This window comes from Dermacentor andersoni, chromosome 2 (assembly GCF_023375885.2).
Source record: "Dermacentor andersoni chromosome 2, qqDerAnde1_hic_scaffold, whole genome shotgun sequence".
NCBI classification, from domain to species: Eukaryota; Metazoa; Arthropoda; class Arachnida; order Ixodida; family Ixodidae; genus Dermacentor; species Dermacentor andersoni.
Window position 1 is genome coordinate 225,034,493 of NC_092815.1, and position 23,313 is coordinate 225,057,805.

General features: G+C 47.9%; 1 protein-coding gene across 1 annotated transcript in view; it reads left to right on the plus strand.

Annotated features, from left to right (window-relative positions):
- LOC126539762 (ATP-binding cassette sub-family C member 4-like) overlaps positions 1 to 23,313 on the plus strand; it is a 390,950-nt gene that overhangs the window by 98,088 nt on the left and 269,549 nt on the right. Inside the window, exons 4-5 of the mRNA XM_050186602.3 lie at positions 4,016 to 4,234; positions 15,651 to 15,740. Coding sequence (XP_050042559.1) covers positions 4,016 to 4,234; positions 15,651 to 15,740 — 309 coding nt within the window. The remainder of the gene's footprint in view (positions 1 to 4,015; positions 4,235 to 15,650; positions 15,741 to 23,313) is intronic.

Genomic DNA, 23,313 nt, shown 5'->3' on the forward strand with positions numbered 1-23,313 from the left:
CAGTTGATTTCATCGGCACAAACTTATCTCTCCTCACCGCACGGACCCACTGCGCTGCAAGCTTCTTGTCCTTCGGGAACCTGTGAAACACCACATCGTCTCGCCCGCCTGTGTTCGCGCAGCCGAATGCTGCACAGAACGAGGGCATGTTGGGCGCCCTTGGTTGTAGGCACTCGCGCAGCACAGAAGGAAAGAACAGTTTACGAAAATCGCAAAAGAAAACAAACGTGAGCGGCGGCGGCGGCAGATCTCTCGTAGCGTCGTTCAGCAAAGCGCAGGGCGGAAAGAGGCATGCCAGCACATGCGAGCACGCCGGTCCGGCAGCTCGGTCCCCGCCAGTGACGTCACTCTCGCCGGTTCTCTCCTCTGGCAACCACCTCACCCGGCGCTACGGGAAGCGATGGGGGCGTGTCCGCGGGGGTAATTTAGAAAGCAATTTCCGCCCCTTATATTAATAAAACGAAGAAAAAAATTACGGAGCCGTAAATTATTAGGTCTGTTCTTCCCAACCCCAGCAATTCATGGAAATTGAAAACCGTTTCAGCTTCCCTTTAACGTTCGAATGATTTCCAGATGTTCAACAAGTGGCATTATTGGTAAACTATTTAGTAAAAAGAAAATTATGCACATCCCACGCACTGTGGGAATCGATGTAAGCGAAGCTTTCTGTGCTGTCTCCTTTGATTCACGATAATTATCGGTGATGTTGACGGCGAATGTTTATTTCTTTCAACGTTTTGTCTAACACAAGAGTTGATGTTAAACATCCCCTTGTGTGCACCACTGCTGTTTGTCTGCGCAGTACATAAAACACAAAGGGAGAGGTGTTTGCTTGAGGCTTTGTTCTGCGCCATATTTCGTAATGTCTGAGAGGGTTGAGCATTGTCAGCGCCTCACATGGCACATCGCATCGGGGCAGAAGCATTAAACTTGAATTGGAAAATAGGGCTGTAGGTGCCAAAACCACAATATGATTATGAGGCAAGCAGTAGTGGCACACTCCGGCTTAATTTTGCCGCTGTGGTATCCTTTAACGCGTCTCTAAATCGAAGTGCATGAGCGTTTTTTATTTCGCCCCCATCGAAATGCGGCTGCCTTGGTCAAATACGTGACCTCGAGCAGTGCCATAGCCGCGAAACTATCGCGGCGGGCACAGAAGTGTTGATTTGACGTGCGACCGATTCCATTGCGTCGCCTAGACCCTGCGGTGCGCTTTAATTAATGCGGCTCTGCTTCTGCACGCCATGCGTAAGTTGTCCGCTAGACATATATGCATGGTTTTATTTTTCAGTAATAACAGAAACGCACCGTACCGTACCTTGAACATCAGTTTATCCAGCGTCTGCTTGCCTTCTCACGCCACCTTTCCCCTATGCCCCACCCCTTGTATTTGTATGGGAACTGCAAGGGAAGAGTGGCAAGGCTGTTTTTGACTCGTTTCGCGACTGCGTCTGTTCTACCCATTGTCTCCCCCTCTCCCTTCCTCTCTTCCATTCTATATAGCTTCCCTCTGGACTTGAACATTGGTAGAAAGGTAAGCGCTTGGGGGGGGGGGGGGGGGGTCACGGATAATTACAGCTGTCGAGAGACTAAAGTGACCACGACCGGGGAGCTCCAGAGGGCATTAGGCACATTCGCCGCGGTTCGGTCGAAACGAGTTCCTCGCGTCTCTTTTCTTTTTTGCCATGGTCCTTCCATGTATATACACGCTCTGAACCATGCACCTCCCGTCGCGGTGTGCCGGCCAGCAACAGCCACAGCGACAGCAGCAGTGGGAAAGTCGAAGGAAAAGGCAAAGAAAGCTTCGCTTTGAACGCGAAGCGGATACCATTATAAACATTTAACAGGGAATGCTGCTGAGCCACGCAAGCTAATGCTGCAGTGGCATGACTTTCTGAATCACTGGCTGATTCAACCGCCCATCGTTGGCAGTGAACTTCCGACTTTCATTGTTACACACAATTCTCGTATGACGCCAGCCTCATGCTGTGAATTCTCGGCCGGTTTGGAGAAAAGGAAAGTTATCGAGAGTGTCATTACTGTGCACGCGCGCGTGCTAGCCAAACGTGGTTGTGTGATGTCCCGCATTCGGTATCTTCACATTATAAAAATGCAATTGTATGTAAGTGATAAAGGGGGCACCACGCTGAGCGGGGAGCGCACATCGTGCGACGACGGCAGCCCGATTGGCGTTCTGGGCCCACGGTAAGACAACAAACAAGGCAGTTAAAGGTTCAGCCTCTTTTTAATGTGAGATAAGCGGAGAGAAAGCTTTGTTTAAAGTTCACGAATACTTTTGCCCCAAAAACGCGAACATGGAATAGAGGAAGAGGTGAAGAAAGTTAGTAATCAAGTACAGGATAACTGAAAGTTAAACAGAGAACTAAGAACCATCAAAACGGAAGTAAAAAAAACAATGACGGTAAATTGAATACAAATGACGGAAACAAAAAAACGAGCATGGTGATTTGCAAATACAGCAAGAAAGAAATCAGCGGGAACGATCTGTATGATAGCACAAAGAGTAGTGCTCTGCTAGTTGAGGCCCCAGCTGGCTGCCTGAGGACAAAAAAGTAATAATGGACCATACATGAGGCTATAACAGAGTTATAATATTAACGTATAAGAATTCAATTGTAGGCTGTTACGTGACAAAAACCACGATCTGATTAAGAGGCACGCTGTTGTGCGGGTCTCCAGATTAATTTTGACCTCCTAGAGTTCTTTAACGTGTATCTCAGTCTAAGTACACGGGTGTTTTTGCCCCCATTGACACACGGCCGCCGTGGCCGGCATCCGATCCCGCGATCTCGTACTTCGTAGCGCAACACCAACCCACTACACAACCACAGCGGGTCACATCCAAAGTTGGGAAATGACTTAGCACATTGTCATTGTATGACAAGTCCGCCTTCCTGGAGCGCTGATATTCTAAGAGGATGGAAAAGTAACTGGTTATCAGTCGAGATGAACAAGGTATGTTTAGAGAACTGGCGAAAAAAAGTAGCAAAGAAATTGATGGAACCGTAGTTGCCACGGGCACAGGTACAATATAGAGATTAAGGTTTTACTGAAGAAAGAAAAGCTCAAGGACATAGGTAAAATGCCAAACTGCGATAAATGTAGTGTAACCTGATTAAATTATCATTATCCATAAAGCTGGATACCAGCATGCCAGCCTTTTTTCATCTTTATAGTGTCTAAATTTATGTACCGCATGCGAGTTATTTATTTATTTCTGATGTGCCTGGGCCACCATGTCGAAATGGTATTGCAGATATGCATGGAGACTGGTGTCATGACAGCGAAACCGACCTATGCAGTGTACTGCCCATGAGGCATCGCTTATAGTCACTTCCCCGCTTCACACTCCTGAGTTCGCGGACTGTTTTCGTGCAGGGACGCGTCCCACACATGGATGGCGGGTGATCCTATGTAAACCCACATGCGGAGCCCTTCAGACATTAGCGTCATATTGTTGACTCGAGAATAATTATTTTTTAGAAAGTCATTGCCCCTGTGCGTACAATTTCGATACCAGTGGCGCTTACCTTAATGGTCACTTCTACGATGGGGTACAGCACGTCAGCCCGGAGGCCAGTGATTAAACTCGCTGCCTACTTCATTAGGCAGCGAGTAGACAGGAGGCGGATAGGAACACAAGCTTCAGTGAATGAATATTGCGCAATTTCACAGTATGTGCTGTTGAGAAAGCCACCGCTGGCATATGTGTGAGACCAAACACAATCCCTTTTCCAATGAACATTATTGGAATCGCGTTTTCTATATCAAGAGGTACAGAGGTCCTGTTCGCAAACGAGAAAAATAACACACTGTAGTGCTTTTCTCGCGCTTCGTTATGGGCGGTTTTAAGGAAATGATGAGCAGGTTTAATGCCTCTGACTCTTCTAGATAAATGGAGTGTAGAATGGGCCTGCAGGAAGGATTGCATTGAGGGAGTGTAGAGGTATTTTCGTTCCACAATAAATGCGCCTTTTTTCATCTCTGCCCGCAGGAGTGCTTCAAGAATGTGATGCAGCCAGTGATGCTGGGATGGGTGGTGCGCTACTTCGCCGCCCCGGAGTCAATCAGCAAGACTGAGTTCTACTTATCAGCAGCTGGGGTCTCCATCCTGGGAGGAATGCACATCTTCACGCACCACCCGTACTTTTTCAACATGCAGAGAATAGGCATGCGTATTCGCATCGCGTGCTGCAGCCTCGTTTACAGAAAGGTATTTCGAAGCTGCTTTCTCGCGTGTTTGCGCGTGCTGTCGTCCGGACTTGTACATGTCGGATCAAGGGTCTTCGTTGTGCTCTCTAGTTTCTAAAGAAAATAATAATTTTTACCATGCTTTAATAATAATAATAATAATAATAATAATAATAATTTTTACCATGTAGATAACGTGCTGGGTCTGCAAAACCAACAAAGACGCTTGTTGGGGGGACTTCGGTGATCGAGAATAATCGTTCTGTTTACTGCGCTGTACTTTTCACAAAAAGGACAACGTAACTGAAACGGACAAACTAGTGCACAATGTCCGCTTTATTTACGTTGTCCTTTGTGTGAAAAGTATGGCGCAATCATCAGAACGACGTCACAGCAACTAGCTTCAGTGGAAGCAATATTGAGTGAAACGAAAATGACAACCAAAATCACATAAAGGTTGTATTCATTGAACAATACCAACACAGTATCAGAAATAACAGGACTCAAACTGACAATAACACCATAATAAATTATTCAGTGGCCTTACATGCCAACTGGGTCAACTGCATCATGTGGTTATCCGTGAGAGCGAAGCTAGCCATCGAGCAGACATCTTGTTTGCCTGGCTTACCGCAAGTTACTATATTTATGAATTTGACTTCGCCTTCGCATGCGGCTCTAGTGCCATAGGATCATGGGAAGAACGTCTAGGGGCCCCTAATTGTGTGTTCCAAAGAGTGCGAGTGCCCAAACAGCGGAGTCAAGGAAATGGGGGATCGGCTCTTTGGCGACATGCTCCTGGGGCATATTGTTGAACAAGGAATCATACGGCCGTTGAAGCACGCAGCCAAGAAAGTCAAAATTGCTAAATCTCCTAAACAAAAAGCAGTCTGAGCGTTCACTGTACGCTATAATCGTCGTCTGTTTCGCATGATGTGTAAGAAGTCAAATTCTCATTACCCTGCCGAATTGCGGTAAGGATTGAAGCCACATCTTTGTTTACCAGGCTATTGCTACTGCAAGAAGGCCACAAGAAAACATAACAGAAAGAGAGAGAGAGAGAGAGAGATTGAATGATGAACTTTGTTGTCCAAGCGGTTCTTTGTACGAGCCGTCCTCATCGTTACCACATCAGGTGTTGGCTTGATGGATAAAAATTTGGTAAAATTATACACAGCTATATGCAGTATGTTTTGTTTTATCGCAAAAAAATCACGTGACATATTCACAAACTCTACTTCTTGACGTAGCTTACTCTGTGCGACAAGCACTATTTGCATAAAAATTTAAGTGAATGTTGGACTAATTAGTTTTATTTTACTAATTACATTTTAAACAAATTAATTTACCCCACATATTTGCATTAACAAATTGTAGGCGGTGTCTTTTAAGCTCATACCAACTTGGAACAAATTCAGAAGAAGACACTAGTTTCGGTGAATGCCTTCAGAAAGTTTGCGACAAATTGCATTGGTGTTGCAGTAACCTTTGAGTTTCAATGCATAAAATGCGTTTTTTTTAAAGTAAGTCGAACAACCATGCATATTTACAGCGCTTTCATTGCGCTTATCTCGAAACTGCTGCCAGTTTCAAAATTCGTTCCAAATGGATGTAGCCTTGTGAAATTCCGGCTTCGATTCGTGGGTTGTAATATTTGCTCCAAACTAGTTAGTTTAAAACTTAATTACGAAACGGTCGTTAATCAGTCTATTATTTATATTGGTATGCAGTGAAAGTAATGACCTGCCCCGCAGGGGCGTCTGCGTAAGCAGGCGTTTGGTGCGTCGCGACACCACGTAGCCGAGCACACGGGGGTTGGAACCTACCGCGTCTAAGCGTGCGCGGCTTTGCCGTGTCCGGGGAAAAGGGGATCCTGGGAGTTGAGCCAATGTCGGGTTTTTTGACCTTCATGGCCCCTCGGCGGCGGCAACACACCTCTTTGGCCTCGGCTTTGGCCCCAGCCTATCCCACTCGGGGGAAATCTGTAGTTGCCTTTTCCTATTCTCCTCTACAATCTTCGTCTTTCTATCTCGCCTTTCCATCTTTCCTGTATTCTCTTCTCTTTTCTCTTCCGAGTTTCCCGGTGGCAGGAGTTAACCTTCTGTGGGCAGCCAGTCTTGGTCAGGCTATATTTGGTTATAGTTAGCGATGTACGGCTGGCGTTGGCAGAGCTTTCCCTGGGGAAACTTCTATCACGTCCCCATGTTGGGCTCCATGGTGGGTGGTCGGCCCTGCCGAAAGCCCTATCTATACTTATGGATAATGCTTTCCCTAAGCTCCGTGATCGCCCTCAGAAACGAGGGCACACCGAAGATGTCTTCCAATTTTTCAGACGCCAAGTCCAGAACTTCCGCCGCTTCCATGTATTTCACTCTGAAAAACCAAACAAACCAGTGCAAATTGTTTCACTTGTAATGAAGAAAGGAAGATAATGACATCCCGATCATTATCAAGAGCGGAGGGCACGAGATCGGCGCTCGAACACCACCATCTTGTTCTCCCGACCTACTCTTCAGAGCTACCGCCTGTTTGTGTGACTCGTCCAATAAACGTCCTTACATTTGGTGGATCGTGCTGGGTACGTACATCGCCGGCACCCTGGAACTCCGATCCCGAACGTTGCACTCGACCATGCAAGCTGACGCTGCCCAACCGCCGCCATCTCTCCCGGCCGCCGTCTGCCCCGGCGCGGTTCGCCAGCGAGACCCCTGGTATTTTCGGGTACGGAAGACCAGGACGTCGAGGACTGGCTCTCGGCCTACGAAATAGTTAGTGGACCGAACAAGTGGGATGACGCTGCTAAGCTGAGTACCGCGAACTTTTACCTGGCTGGCGTGGCGAAGCTGTGGTATACGAACCACGAATCGGAATTTGAGAACTGGCCCGCTTTTAAGGAGGCAATATCTGCCGTTTTCGGTCGCCCTGCCGTGCGGAAGTTACGCGCCGAGCAACGGCTGCGCACACGGGCACAGGAACCAAACGAAACTTTTACCGCCTATATTGAGGACATAATCGATCTCTGCAGGCGCGCCGATGCTTCAATGAGTGAAAGTGCCAAAATACAGCATATTATGAAGGGCGTAGACGACGATGTCTTTCAAATGCTTCTTGCGAAGTCTCCCGGCACAGTGTCTGAAGTGGTAACTCTGTGCCACAGCTATGATGAATTGAGAAGGCAGCGGGCTCTCACCCGACGTTCATCTCACACGTACAGTCAACCACTCGCTGCACTGGACATCGTGCCTGACCAGTCAGACCTTCTCGCACAAATGAAAGAATTTGTGCGTGAGGAGGTGGCCCGTCAGTGGTCTCTCCTGCCGTTTGCTCAGCGTCAGGAGCTCCCACAGCAGCAGCAACTGCAGCAACCAATCCCGTTGGCTCCCGTGCTTCGACACGTCATCCAGAAACAGATTTCCGAGGCCATGCCGGTGACCATTCAGCAGCAACCTGTCGCCGTCCCTCTTAGTTACACAGAGGTAGTAAAGCGGCAGCAGCTTCAACAGCCCTCACCGTCGCATGGTGAGTCGTATGCTGCAGCCCCGATTCAGTCGTCCGTGACATGGGCTGCTCCCAACACTGCAAATCCCTGGCGAACGCGCGACAACCGGCCGATCTGTTTTGCATGCGGTGGCCCTGTCATATCGCCCGATTCTGCCGCCGTCGCGCGCCAGGATACTCAGACGCCCGTTCGCAGAACTACATGGATCGTCCCCGCTCTCGTTATGAAGGTCCGGGTCCCCAAACAGGCACGTCTTCACGTGACTATCCGCCACCCACGTCTTGTCGCTCACCTTCACCCCGTCGTCGATCCTTGTCGCCCATGCGTCGTCGACCAGCCCCTGAAAATGAGGGGAACTAGCCCCCGCAGTTCGTGAGGCAAGAACTGCGCTGTCGAAATGCTCAAGTCCTCGAACTTTGCCGTCGAATATTGTCGAAGTTTTTGTAGAGGGCACCCGTGCATATGCTCTTGTGGATACCGGTGCTGCCGTTTCTGTTATAGACGCCACACTTTGCCGCAAGCTTCGGAAAGTGAGAACGCCTCTTGAGATGATGCCCTTACGTACAGCGAATGGAGATCCTGTTCGGCCTATAGCTGCCTGCACTGCTCGACTTATTATCGCTAAAGAGCTCTACATTGTTGAGTTTATCGTCCTTTCATCCTGCTCGCACGACATCATACTTGGCTGGGACTTTTTATCGTATAATCACGCCGTTATTGATTGTGCCAGATCTGAACTTGAGCTCTTCCCGTTGTGTGACCAGTCCTACAACCCCGCTCATCAAGCCGCACACAAACTAGTCGTAAAAGAAGATACAGAAATTCCGCCGACAGCAGCTGTTTTGCTCCCCGTGTTCTGCAACAGCATATGTGATGAAGCTGCATTCTTTGAACCATCACGCCTCCTTCTAAGCCGGAAGCCACTTCTTCTGCCTTATTCAACGCTCTCTATTTCGAATGGAACAAGCGCTCTCTGCCTCACAAATCCTCTTCCGTATCCCATCAAACTGCTTGAAGGTGAATCCCTTGGATGCGCGCAACCCACTGATATTGGCCAAATTTTTTCCGTGCAGCAAGATTCAGCTCGACGCGACCTCGACTTCGTCAGTGCTCTTAATCCTTCTGATGTTACAGCTGCCGACCTATTCGATTCGTCGATCGCAGACGGACTGTCACCATTTGAACGCTCTGCTCTTCTCCAGCTGCTCTACCAGTTCCGCGACCCTTTCGATGTTGCCCAACGTGCCCTTGCCCGAACTTCTACCATTGTTCACTACATCGACACCGGCTCCAACTCGCCAGTGCGACAACGCCCTTACCGTGTCTCCACCGCGGAACGTCAAGTTATTAGCGACCAGGTTGACGATATGCTTAAACGCAGCGTTATTGCCCTTCACAAAGTCCGTGGGCATCACCTGTGGTTCTCGTTAAAAAAAGGATGGATCAATTCGCTTCTGCGTGGATTACCGGCGCCTAAACAAGGTCACTCGAAAAGACGTGTACCCGTTACCCAGAATTGAAGATGCCCTTGATTGCCTACAAGATGCCGAGTTTTTTTCATCGTTAGATTAGCGTTCCGGGTATTGGCAGGTGCGTTTAGCAGAGGCCGACCGTTCAAAGACAGCCTTCGTCACGCCTGACGGTCTATATGAATTCAATGTCATGCCCTTCGGCCTCTGCAATGCGCCTGCCACCTTCGAGCGCATGATGGACTCAGTTCTGCGGCATTTGAAGTGGCACATGTGTCTATGCTACCTCGACGAGATTGTTGTCTTTGCGCCAGATTTCGCAACCCATCTGGAACGCCTCAGCCATGTCCTGACGTGTCTGAAGACCGCACAGCTGCAACTAAATCTCAAGAAGTACCGCTTTGCTGCGCGAAAACTTACAATTCTCGGTCACATCATGTCAAAGGACGGCGTGCTTCCGGACCCGGCTAAACTAAGTGCCGTGACCGACTTCTCCAAACCGACGACTCTAAAGCATTTACGAAGCTTCATAAGGTTATGCTCCTACTTTCGTCGGTTTGTGCGCAACTTCGCCTCTATAATTGCGCCTTTGACCCAACTTTTAAGCAGCGCCTCCAATATTTCGTCATGGTCTTCTGAGTGTGACCAAGCCTTCTCCACCCTTCGCCGTCTCCTGACGTCACCACCTATACTGCGCCACTATGATCCCACGGCCGCAACTGAGGTGCACACAGACGCCAGTGGTGTCGGCCTCGGTGCGGTTTTCACACAACGAAAGCCTGTGTTCGCAAAGTATGTCGTCGCATACGCCAGCAGAACGCTCACCAAGGCTGAGTCAAACTATAGCGTCACCGAGAAAGAATGCTTGGCAATAGTCCGGGCGCTTGCCAAGTTCCGCCCTTACCTATATGGCCGCACGTTTGATGTAGTTACGGACCATTATGCATTATGTTGGTTGTCTTCGTTGAACGATTCGTGAGGTCGCCTTGCCCGCTGGGCTCTTCGACTTCAAGAGTTTGACATCCACGTTATATATCGTTCCGGACGCAAGCATGTCGATGCTGATGCACTGTAGCGGTGACCACTAGCCACCGAAACTGCGTCCATATCCATTATAGACCACCCATTGTCAGCTCTTGACGTCGCCACCATCTCCTCTGCACAGCGCCACGATCCCTGGATCGCTTCGCTTCTTGACGTTTTATCCGAGGCACCCACCCTTTCGACCACTCGAACACTGCGACGCCAAGCTTCGCACTTCATCATCCGTGGTGGCCTCTTGTACCGGCGCAACTACTCGCCAGATGGTAGGAAGTGGCTCCTAGTTATCCCCAGAACGCTGCGCTCTACAATCTGCGCGTCCTTTCACTCCGACCCGCAGTGTGCTCACGGCGGTGTCTTCAAGACCTATGAACGCTTACGCAAAAGGTACTACTAGCGTGGAATGTTTCGCTTTGTCCGCAAGTTCATTCGCGGCTGCCACGAGTGTCAGCGACGAAAAAAACCACCGCATCCTGCCGCAGGTTCATTACAGCCCCTTCCGTGCCCAGACCGCCCATTCGACCGCGTTGGAATTGACCTTTATGGACCTTTACCTTTGACCACGGCGGGAAACCGATGGGCTATTATTGCTGTTGAGCACCTCACATGATACGCCGAAACCGCTGCTCTTCCCACGGCGACAGCACAGGACGTCGCCTCTTTCATCCTCCAGCGTTTTGTGCTTCGACACGGTCCTCCTCGCGAACTCCTCAGTGACCGTGGCCGCGTATTTCTCTCTGATGAAATCCAAGCACTTCTCTACCAGTGCAACATTGTACATCGGACGTGTACTGCCTACCACCCTCAGACGAACGGTCTCACTGAGCGGTTTAATCGGACACTGGGCGATATGCTTGCGACACATGTTGCATCTGATCAGACAAACTGGGACCTGGTTCTTCCATTTGCGACATACGCGTACAACACCGCTACGCAAGTCACAACCGGGTATTCCCCCGTCTTCCTTCTGTACGGTCGCCAGCCGACGCACACTATCGACACGTTGCTGCCATACGCACCAGATGCCTCAGAGTGCACGCCCGTGTCGGAAGCCACCCGTTACGCTGAAGATTGCCGACAACTAGCCAAGCGCTTTACTACAGCCCACCAACAACGCCAGAAAAATGCTCCCGATGATGACCACTCTCCTGCCGCAACATTCGCTCCTGGAGCACTTGTGTGGCTGTTTGTACCACCCTGCGCCCCTGGCTTGTCGTCCAAACTACTCCCCAATTATCATGGTCCCTACCGCGTCGTCGAGCGTACTTCGCCCGTTAACTACGTCATCGAACCTCTTACGCTGCACAGCGACCGTCGTCGACGTGGACGTGATGTTCTTCACGTAGACCGCCTCAAGCCGTACTTCGACCCTCTTGTCCCCACCTGTTTGATCGCCAGGATGGCTCCACCTTTCTCGACGGCAATTGTAATGAAGAAAGGAAGATAATGGCATCCTGATCATCATCAAGAGCGGAGGGCACGAGATCGGCGCTCGAACACCACCATCTTGTTCTACCGACCTACTCTTCAGAGCTACCGCCTGTTTGTTGGACTCGTCCAATTAACCTCCTTACACACTGTTTTTTGTTTCAAAGTCTTTGACTGACGTTTTTGGCCCAGGTAATAAGGCGTCGAGGATGGCAAGCGGTGATCTCCTCTTCGAGCTCGGCGATCAGAGGCAATTCGAGAAACTGCCGAAACTAGTGTCATTTGGGGAGACTCAAGTAGTAGTAACCCCGCACTGCACTATGAACACCACCAGCGGCGTTGTCTCGGACGATGACTTGCTGGAGCTCACTGAGGCTGAACTCTTGGAGGGCTTCAGTGAACACAATGTTATCAATGTCGAAAGAGTTAAGATGATGCGGGATGCAAAAAATCCAAACCAACCACCTGTTAATCACCTTCGGTTCAAGCGTCCTGCCCGAGTCAATCCAGGCCGTGTACATCAAGCTCCGTGTTAGGCCACACGTGCCAAATCCTCTCAGATGTTTTAAACGCCAGCGTTTCGGCCACAGTTCGCAGGGCGGCCGAGGCCGCCAAACTTCTGCGAAATGCAGTGCCCTTGAACACACCTCAGAAGTTTGCGAGAACTCTCTCCATTATGTAAACTGCGATGGGGAGCACGCCACTTACTACAAAGAAAAATGTACTCTCCGTATTCAGTAGCATGCTCGGAAGTGCCACAACATCGATTTTCATTTGCGATAGGTATTTTCACTTCAAAAAAGTCCTAAATAAACTGCTGACCCGGGACGCTGTATGGGCTGTTACTGCCGATTTCGATAGCCGTTTCTTGTTCTTCACGCGATGTATATGCAGCGTTTTCTTAGTGCAGTGATGCCTGTCAGTCAGTATGTCTATCTAGTCATACGTCTTCGTCAGAGAAGCGCAGGCTAGTGCTTGGAGCCTTCGGCGATAGCACATATACATGTGTTTATGACGCGTCACATCGGCGGTCATCGCTTCTTCTGCTGGCCCTGTAGACATGAAAATGTTTTTTTTTATTCAATGACACCAATGTGAAAGCTGAAATATAGCGTGATTTATCCTTGTTAGACTTCTTGATTCCTGAGCCTAGACGCGCCGATAGCGTGAAGACGGACTCGGCGGATACGCTAGGCGCGATGGGGACCGATCGCGGTGCGGGTAGCTGTCGAAAGCTAAAATGTGTGTATTTGAGCCTCATAACTTTCTTTAGTACAATAGGGAAAGTGGAAGCGCTCGAATCACCTCAGCTTTCTTATCGGTGCGATAATGGACGTCAGACTCTGGAGCTTTGCACGACGCCTAGCGCCACCTGCCGGTGCGAATAAGCAGTAATTGAGTAGTGTCAAGCCCGACTCCCTTGCTCAGTTGCCTATGCAGCTAGCGACTGCGAAACAACGATTTATCTAGATGTTGGTGCATATTGCAGTGTTTTGCGTATTTAACACCCAGACAGAGAGCTCTGAATTTCTCCGCTGCTCGGACGCGTCGCCGAACTGCCATAAAGCGCTTGCTGGCTCACTCGTCAGACTGATCGCGGAAACGACGGCAACGTCGTAGCTACGCTACGAAGAAACGCCGCCATCGACGCTACTGTTGTGTTGTAAATTGCCATGAACGTGAAGGACTGAATAACAACGTTCCGTTTTACCGATTTCCAACGCGATCGTATGAAGGGAAAAGGCGAGAGCGCTTGATACCGGCCGTTCAACGTGTTGGGTAATCGAAATACTTGCATTCCCCACAACACAGCGGCTCGCATGAGAATGTGCGATAATGTTGTTCTGCTGTAATTGTGCTACGTGCGTAGCCCTGACGTAGGACCGTGGCAACCAAGCGAAACTCAAGAATCTGCAGCCGCCACTTCGTTGGCAACAGAAAAAACAACGTTGCGAACCGCCCTGCGTATGTTCCATCGATATTTCCACCTGTTAACAGACGTCCGCCTCCGCTTGACTCAACAAGTAGAACGGAGATATTTGACAGGTCAGTTTAACCAAACATTTGGTTCGTTTCAGAATTCAACATCCTGTTCTAGAGCATCGTTGTATCGCGAGCTCATTTCTAGTTTCGCCATTTTATATGTCCTGCGCCGATACAATTGCAAGCACGTTCTGAAATGTGCTGAACCTGCTCGACTGCGTTTTTCAAATGTGAATAATAATGTTGCTGTAGGAGCACTGGGTGAGTAATTCCGAAGTAACGCACGTGTGTAAAGAAAAGTGGCGTTTATTTGCATTCATTTGTGCGCGTGTATTGCTTGAAGCGTCTGCGAAAATTTCAAAGGTACTGAGCGATGCTGTAGCTCCTGCGAGGCAGAAAGATGCGGCGCGCAGGCACTGCAGGAAGCTTACTATCATTATGTTCACACGCTGTTTGCTGCCCAATTTGAAATACTTGGATTTTTATGCTGATATGCCTATAAACAAGCCTGATGCTCTCTGTACTTGCGAGTTGCAGCGCCGAAATAACACCTGAGACTTCCTTTATATTGTACACGTACTTCGCCCCGCTGAGCTTCCTCCCTTTCCGAAGCCTGGATGGGCAGAAGAAGCTTTCCAGGTCCTTGATTATGAGCAAACCGTGCCTCAACACAACCGAAAGAGGAGGGTCCATCGTGGCCTATGCACCTTCGCTTGCCGGACAGCTCTTCTTGCACTACTCAGTTCGCGCCAATGCTGCGATGGGGGCGCTGGTGACGGGTTTTTCCGCAGCGCCGCCTGGGTAGAGTCTGAGGTCTATATCAGTCAGCGATAGGCTCGAACTCGGGATCCGTTCGCGTGCGTCTGAACGACTTGCTATGTCACATCACCTTCATATAATCCATCACTCCACTGCGAAGTCATTACCACGGGCATGGCGCTCTTTGGCCATTACTGGCCCTTGAGCCAACAAAACCACACATTCATTCAGTGAAAACTTGTTTCGAGTATCGCAGCTCAATAACATTTCTGCTATGTGCCTCAGGCAGTTTTTAAAATCTGCTGGCATTAAAATAAAACACCGTGCTCATTGACAGTACTGTGCTGCATCTGGGCAGCAAAAGTCGTTAACTGATATTTCGATTAGAGAATTGTGTAACCTATTGGTTTACCCTGTTCAATATGCGGAACCCCGCCTCTTCAATCTACCTTAATTTTTGATGTTCGAATATTTAGCTTTCAGCACAAGTGAACTAATACAGCTTTTGTATAGATGAGGGTGTTTCAGCTAACCACTTCTATAGCGTCAAAATTGCACGTCTGGACTACAAAAACGCAAGCACATTAGTACTGCATGTTTACTCTCCTCCGAGCAAACTAAAGTGATTTTACTATGACCTTAGGTTTTAATGAAGAAGTTGAATAGCTTTTTGTGAAATATTGAAGTAATATTTCTCTATGAATATAGCTGTTGTGGTTCCGCTTTTGTAAGACTAGGAAGAAAGCGCGCGAGATTTAAAAAAAGGATTACCACGTGAGTGGGTTCTTGCGCGTAGCTACATTAGCGTCCTCAAACATGCTACCAAGGGACGATTGATTCAGCTGGCAGATTGAACGCATAAATCGGTCTTACGCAGTGGGGTTGGATTAAAGACAATGGTCTTCGCTTTCACTTGTGCCAAAATATCTTGTATGCTGAAGCAGGGAAAGAAATCAAGTTATTAAAGCTACAATAAATAATGCATGGCAAATACTGAAGCTCTGTCAGCGTTTCTGCTGTTGACAAACTGCGCAAATGCTGTGGAGGGCTTGGCATTGGACGGAAATGCATCGTCGACAACTGTTGTGGCAATAGCCTATAATTCTTGTTTGCACCCTTTTCAGTCTACCTAACGTCGATAAGTACTGACGCGTTGATGAGTGCTGCCTGTGAAAACACCACAATACATTTAGTAAGCCTGAGAGAGTAGCTGGGCGACAGTCATCTGTACAGTACTTAAAAACACATTTTTATTTCAGGCACTGCGTTTGAGCCAGGCAGCACTGTCAAAGACAGCCGTCGGACAAATGGTCAACCTGCTTTCTAACGACGTGAATAGGTTTGACCAGGTAAGGAGTAATATTTTCTTTTATTGGATTGGTTCTTTTCATTTTTTGACAAGGCGGAAGCACCCTGAAACACGTAACTGCAGAAGCTGTAGCAGCCTGTAGCAGGTAATAAGCAAAATTCGCATGAGAGCGGCGAAGGTGGTCTAGTTTACTAATATAAGACTTATGTTATATATGTTTTATTATTATATTATATTATAATATATAACACTTATATGTAAGAAGCGGAACAAAGTTGACGAATGTTTGACATGTAACCTCCATGTCTTGTCGATCGGCTAGATATTGCTGCGGGCGGTGGTTTATTTGCCCTATTTACTACATGGAGACAATGTGACGGGCCACCACAAGAAAGATGGAGGACCACCTTGTCCTTTTTCTTCTCGGTCACCCTTCAGCTGCTTTTTCTTCGGGATGAGTTCTTCGCCGTGCTCATGTTACTCTCCGTTGGCGGAAGCACTAACTCGGCGTTGCCGAGCGTGTCAGAAGGACAGCACACAGTGGCTGATTGTTAAAAGGTGTACGGAACGCGATTAAGGTTTAGGCATGCAGGATGTCTGCGACGGGATGAGCCAATGGGAACGAGGCATCAATGAGGCGATTTCATGCGTGGCGCTGATCACATGCAATATGGGCCTGTGTACTGCTAGAAGAGAAGCTTTGCGGAAGACCGACACGGATGCTGGACACAAAGGAAACAAATCTGCCTATGTACAGACTAGGTGGGCCTGTGCTGTCTATCGTGGTGAAACTGCTGGTAGAGCTGTGAGAAGAAAAATGGAGAGTAGGTTATTTGATCTGTATGGTCGTGGTGATGCTGTAGCACACCCAGCGTACTCAGGCCGACGGTAGAGGCTTGCGGAATACGGCAGTGTAGGGTATTGTGGAGAAAAAAAGGCCATGAGCCAGCAATCTCATGCCTGGAAGCGTTTATACTTAACCCATTAGGGACCGGTTTGCTTTTTTTCTTGCTATCTTGAAATAAATCTAATATATTAACTTACCTTTATACAAATAATGCACATGCAAAAAATTATTACTCTTGCCTAATTAGTTTTTGAAATATAGCCCGTGACCATATGGTCACACTGGGCCCTTACGCTACAGCAAAATACGCGAAGTGAAAAACATTTATTTCAAGCCATGAAACATCACAAAAAACATACATAGTGAATAGTCGAGCACTTATTTAGTGTGACACGGTTTAAATCATGTAATACACATGCCGTCGTCATACTATGTGCATTGTGTGTGCACTGCGCTGTTGCAATTATCTTATGCGTACCTCCGCCCCTTGCCATTAGGTATTGGTGCAACAAAGTGGGCCACTTGGTCATACCGTGTACCAGTCAGGACACACCAGTCTTTGGGATTCTGTGTTGACCAGGTCCTCTATGCTTATTGTCCCATCGCATCAGGTAGCTTTGTGCAATTTGCCTGCGGAATTCCACCTGCATGACGTTGAACCCTGCACTACGAATTAGCGCCCAAGTGTTGCTGATAGATACACCACAAAGTCAAGTGAAAATCGGCCACTGCCACTTTTTGCCACGGATTACAATCCTGTGGGCACCTACATTTGCATCCATCTGGTCTGTACCTCCCATGAAACTTGTACTGGGCAACAGTGTATTTTGCGGGCCACCTTAATTTGCTTGTTCTGGACACGAGAGTAGGTGTCTGCAGATGACATTGGCTCTACGCCGTCAATGGTGCTTACGACCGTTACTACAGAATTGTCTATCCAGCGCACGACAATTATCCCATTGTCGCTCAGCACGGACTCTTCGTGCCCGCTAGGTTGGCGCTTGACGAATAGTGGTCGAGCGATAGGGCACTCTTTGGGAACACGGTTCTGCTTCACTGTGCCCATGCCTTCGTAGCCCTGTGCCTTGAAATGCCTGAGTAGCGGCATGCCTGTGAATAAATGATCAAAATAGAAAAAGAAAGGAAGGTCGTGCGTCTCTGCTGCGAGTTTATCCACCATTTGAAGAAGTGGCGCCGTTGCTTTTTCGAAGTCCTTTTCATATTTTTCAGATGTTGCGGGATCCCCTGCTTGCCTTGGTATACTTTGAAGTTTACAAGGTATCCGTTCTTGGCATTTAGGCAGCATACTTTATACCCGAAGCGGATAGGCTTTCCGCGTATAAACTGTTTACAGCCATGACGACCATTATACTCAATCATACTTTCGTCATAGCTCAGGTGACACACAGGTTGAAAGTGCTCCAGAAACCTTGCTTTCAATAGTGCCATCAATGGACGGAACTTTGCCAACTTGTCACTAAGCGTTAGGCTTGCATTTCGCACAGTGCAGGAATCGCATTATCTGTACGAAGCGATTTCTTCGCATAGCATTGTAGGCCATCGTGTTGCGCATATCCAAGCCGCTCTCCGAATAGCACTTTTTCCCTGGCAAGCGGTTATAGCCGGACAAAACGAGCACTCCAAGAAAACCTAATTCTTCTTTGGTAACCTCCGGATCGAGCGTATTGAAAAATAATGCATACTTTCTTGTTTGTTTGACTAGCAGCTCCACGACGGCTTCGTCAAAAAAAGATTTCGAACAACGCAACAGGTGAAAAGTTCCTGTAAGCAGCAAAGTTTGGGTAGGGAAATATGTCAAGGCTTCTCTGGAGATCACCGTTCGTCCACTTAGAAGCAGTGGATAATTTCGCAGGAATGGCCGCATCAACTACAGAAGAAGAAACCTCTCATGTTCCGTCACCTTGCCTGCCGGGGTCGTCATCGTCCTAGTCGGATCCACCAGTGCGGCGTCCGTCAGAGAAAACAGTTTCAGCGCCGGCTGATAGCTGCCGCCCGATTAGATTGTCAATGAGCCCGCCTGAGTCTTCATCGGCCGACTCTTCATCCGAATAGGTGCTAGCCTCTCGCGGGTCGACATAAATCACTGACACGTCGTCATCGTCTTCTTCGAGTATCTTCACTATTTATTCCAACATCAACCTATTCAGACAATAAAATAAGAAATAACCACTGTGGGAACGCGCCAGCAGCCGTGCAAGAGATGAGAATGCAGTTTAAAAAAAATAGATAGTTAGGTAGTCTAAAGGCCCAGCGTGACCATATGGCAACGCGCAAGATAACACGCTCGTTCCTGGATAAATCAAACATTATTCTTTCACAAATGCTCATCGAAGGTCACATGTTCAAAGAGCAATATGGAGATAAGGATATCGGACTACTTCTTAAACAAGTAGTGAAACAAAAAACGCATTACCCCTTGGAGTGATGCATGGCGACGCTACTCGCACAGCAACACTTATTCCCGCCTTTGTGAGGGGCTCCCACAAAACGACTGACACCTGCTGCCACTTGATATCCACAAAGGGAACTCTCATCTGTCTAACGGCATGTCAAAGGCGAGTTTGGTGCCGTTTTGTTATTCTTAATTAATTGAAATCCACTGTGCAGACCAACGTGACCATATGGTCACGCTGGTCTTTAATGGGTTAAATTACCTATACGTGAAAAGGCAACGTAGCGTCGCAAACCTAGTGCTTGACGCACAAATTCACTGCTAGTATATTGGTAGCCTTTGGGTTCGGGCACTCTATCAAGTCATTCGTGCGTGGATGGCAGGCCGATGTTAGCGTCTGACGCTTCGAGCTAGGCTTTAGAATATCGACAATAGCTTCGAAAGCACGTGTCTAGCGTTGGATTTTTGAAGTTGGCGGGTAGCCTTGCGCTGGAGTATTGATGGAGTTGCAAATCTGCGACCTCGGTGGTTGGAAGCACACGGATTGCAAGCCGCACCACATAGTCTTTCGCGGTGGCAATTCCATTGTTTTCTGGAGATGACCAGCCAAACAGGCAAAGCAACGGAGATGATCAAGTTGCTTTCGTATGAGAAGTCGAGAGCATGAACATGGCCTGCAGGTGGGTATTTATGGCCTTGATAAAGGTCGAGGGAGCCCACGTAATGAATAACTGAGAGGTGAGAATCGGCCGCTCCGGGTCGTATTGGGTCGTTGGGGGTGGCACGTCAAGGTGTCTTGCCACTAGCGCATTCTGAAGTCTGTGCAGGACAACCAGAGGAATGCCTGTAGGAATAAATGTGAGACAAATTTCATCATCATCATCATCATCATCATCATCATCATCATCATCATCTTATGTCAACTGCAGGACGAAAGCCTCTCCCTACGATCTCTATAAGGTGTTATCTCGGAATAGAAAAAGGTGGCGAGAAGCATCAAGCGCCTGAGAATTGACATAGTTGATTTTGCGCAGAGCTTCGTAACGGCGTTGTTCGTCAGAAATGTCAAAAAAGCTTCGCGATGACAAGAACTGAAAGGTTGGAGCTGCTCAGGACAGGTTCGGGATATCTACCGGGTAGTGGGTGAGGCAATCGACATCCTTATAAAAACAAGCAGAGTTCTAAAACGATAGCGTACGAGTATTCTTGAAGCCCACAGCGACCCGTGAGATTTCTGACGGACAAAACAAAGCAAAAAGCGCGGTCTTCACTGAAAGCACGACGTCACGTAATTGAAGGGTCTGTCTGAGGGATAGGGGTGAAATTTGGCGACAGACTGTACGCTAGCGCTGCGCTATCTTTATGGTATATTCGTTTTCTTTTTCACCAGAAGAAAGAAGCATGCGCAATAACGTCTATAACGATGCTGTCCACGTTGATGTCGGGTTAGTACCGAGTCCATGACATGGTCGCCTGCGTCAGTATGGACCTTCGCGATCCAAATTTATCAAAGCATCCAGCAAAGCCTGGGAAGCAAGTAGCGGCAGTCAGTAGGTGGATGCATGTTCACCGCCTGGTCCTCCCTATAAAAAGAAAAATGAATGGATTTCTTGAAGCTCGGCCAGGGACTGTCATATATCTGCCAAGTGTCACAAAGTGATGAAAATAAGAACAGAGAGCAATAAATTAGCACGAATCTTTAGAGGAAAAGGTACTCAGAAATATATTGGAATAAAAATTTGGTTTGGCTGGTTGGCTCATCCTTTAGATATAGGCAGGACAGTGCGGTTAAGCACACATGAACAATGAACAAGTAAACAGGACGGGCGCAGATGGAGAAAAATATTTACAGAAAGGCAGAGAGGCTGGTCTGACCTCTTCCTCTGCCCTGCTGCTCTACACTGGGGAAAAGGGCGGGGAGGAAATATCCGGTGAATGATGATGGTCATATGGGAAGAAGGTGTGACATCTCTAAAGCTTCGCGTCTAGCCCAGTGTCTCAAGCTATAGTGGCCCTTGTAATCAAGACTGCGCTGTTTGCATAAGGCGAAGGACCCAAATGGAGCTTGCCTGATAGCGCCCTCTGATCAGCGTTTGCGTTTGAAGAGATCAGTTTTTGTCATTCTTGCGCGAACACGGGGCAAATACAAAACATGTGATGTAGTGTTTCTGCCACCTGACGGTGTTCACAATTTCGTCTATTGTCACTGCAGCCTATGAGGTGTCTATAGCGCTTGCTGAATGCGAAACCAAGGCGAGTCCAGTGCACCATGCTTGTTTCGCGTCTTTTGAGCTTCCGAGGCACACGAATTTTTCTTTCTGGGTCACACTTATGGACTCGTTTATGTCATCGACCTGGTTTAGTGCAGTGCTTTAACCTAGAGTTGCGTATCAAGCAATGAAGTAGGGCATTTGTTTCTGTTCGTTAGAACTCAACGCGCACTTCAGAAGTAATATTCCCAGCAGTTTTGGCTTGAGCGTCCCCCTGTTCATTCCCGTTCAAGCCAGAGAGCGCAGGTATCCGCGGAAAGATTATATTGTTGCCATTTATGTTTGCATAATGCAGCTGCTCTCTAATTTCAAGAGCTAATGAGCAATATGGGCCCCGTCTCACGACGCCGTCAGTAGTCTGAAGTGCTGGCTTAGAATCGTAGAATATTGTCCATGTGCAGGGATGTTCCTCGGAAAGATATTGAAATGCCTCCAGGATTACAAGCCCTGTCTCACGACGCCGTCAATAGTCTGAAGAGCTGACTTAGAATTGCAGAATATTGTCCATGCGCAGGGATGTTTCTCGGAAAGATATCGAAATGCCTCCAGGATTGTGAAAAGTTCTGCGCCATTTGATGCTGACCTACGGTCTATTTTAAACGGCCGAGTGATGATCACATGTAAGATGCCGAAGGCAGCATTGGAGGCATATGATGTGAAAGAACCATTGGTATACATGTGCACAGTACCCCCGTACTCTTCATAAATGGGAAATTAGGTAAGTTGCGCCAGGCGGTGGTTGCTTAGTGGGTTTGATGTGGCGCTGGTAAGCACGAGGTCGCGTGGTCAAATCCCTCCCACCACGGCCGCATTCTGATGGGGTGAAATGCAAAAACAACCGTCTACTTAATTTAGGTACACGATAGAGAACCCCAACGTGTCAAAATTATTCCGGAGACCAATACTACGGCGTGCATCATAAACAGGTCATGATTTTGGCACGTAAAGCCCCATAATTTAAGTTTTAAGGCTAGATTACTTGAGGCCAATGAATGGAGCAGATTAATTTTTGCTAATTCCATGGATATTAAGCGTGACCAATAGTTTAGACAGACTCCCAATTGTGTTTCAGAAAACCAAAACAGGCATAATATAAGTACACATTTGCCATACATATGCTACCCTAGTTTGGAAAAGGTGAAGAAAAAACGTAATCAGTTCTGTGACTATATAATGTGTGAAATCCTGTCAGCTGTACTGATTGTCAAGCTAAGTAAAAAGGGGCACAAGGCTCAATTCGTGCAAATGGTCATGCGCAGCAGCTACAACGGGCATTTGGGCAGTCTGTAGAATCAACAAAAATGATAAGAAAGCGTATACTTAGATGTAGAAGAGAGCATATCAGCTCTAAGAATGAGCCACACGCAGCATGGCGTGATCGGGTACGGGGTGCTTCGGGCACGCATCGGGCATTTATAACCTGAAATAATACGCCCATTTCTTGGCTCATCCTCGATTGTAGGTATGATCCACGAATTGTAGGGGCACAAAAATAATCACGACTCTTAGAACGATGTTCAAACTATAAGCAGCTGCGACGCATTGGCGCAACGCAGAAAGCAAGGCAACTTCTAGCGGGCAGCCACGAAACAATTCTTTTGCAAGCGCGAAATTCTAAAGGGTCTTCTGTTACGACTGCTTAGCAGTTTCCAAATGGAATAAGATGAATATGCAGAAGACAAAGGTAATGTTCAACAGTCTGGAAAGGAAAGTAGGATTTGTGATCTCCAGTAAGCCTCTACAGTCTGTGAAAGAGTATCTTTATCTAGATCAATCACTCACAGGAGACCCTGATCACGAGAAGGAAATTGACTGAACAATAAAGATGGGTTGGAATGCCTACGGCCGGCACAGCAAAATCCTGACTAGGAAAAAACCACTGTCGTTAAAAAGAAAAGTCTTAAATCATTGCATTCTGCCGGTGCTAACTTATGGCGCAGAAACTTAGAGGTAAATAAAAAGCTCGAGAATGAACAAGGACCTAGATAAAAGCGATGCAACGAAAATTTTTAGGCGTAGTTTTAACAGACAGGATGGGATTGGTGTGACAGCAAACGGGGACCGCCGACAAGAGAATGAAGCT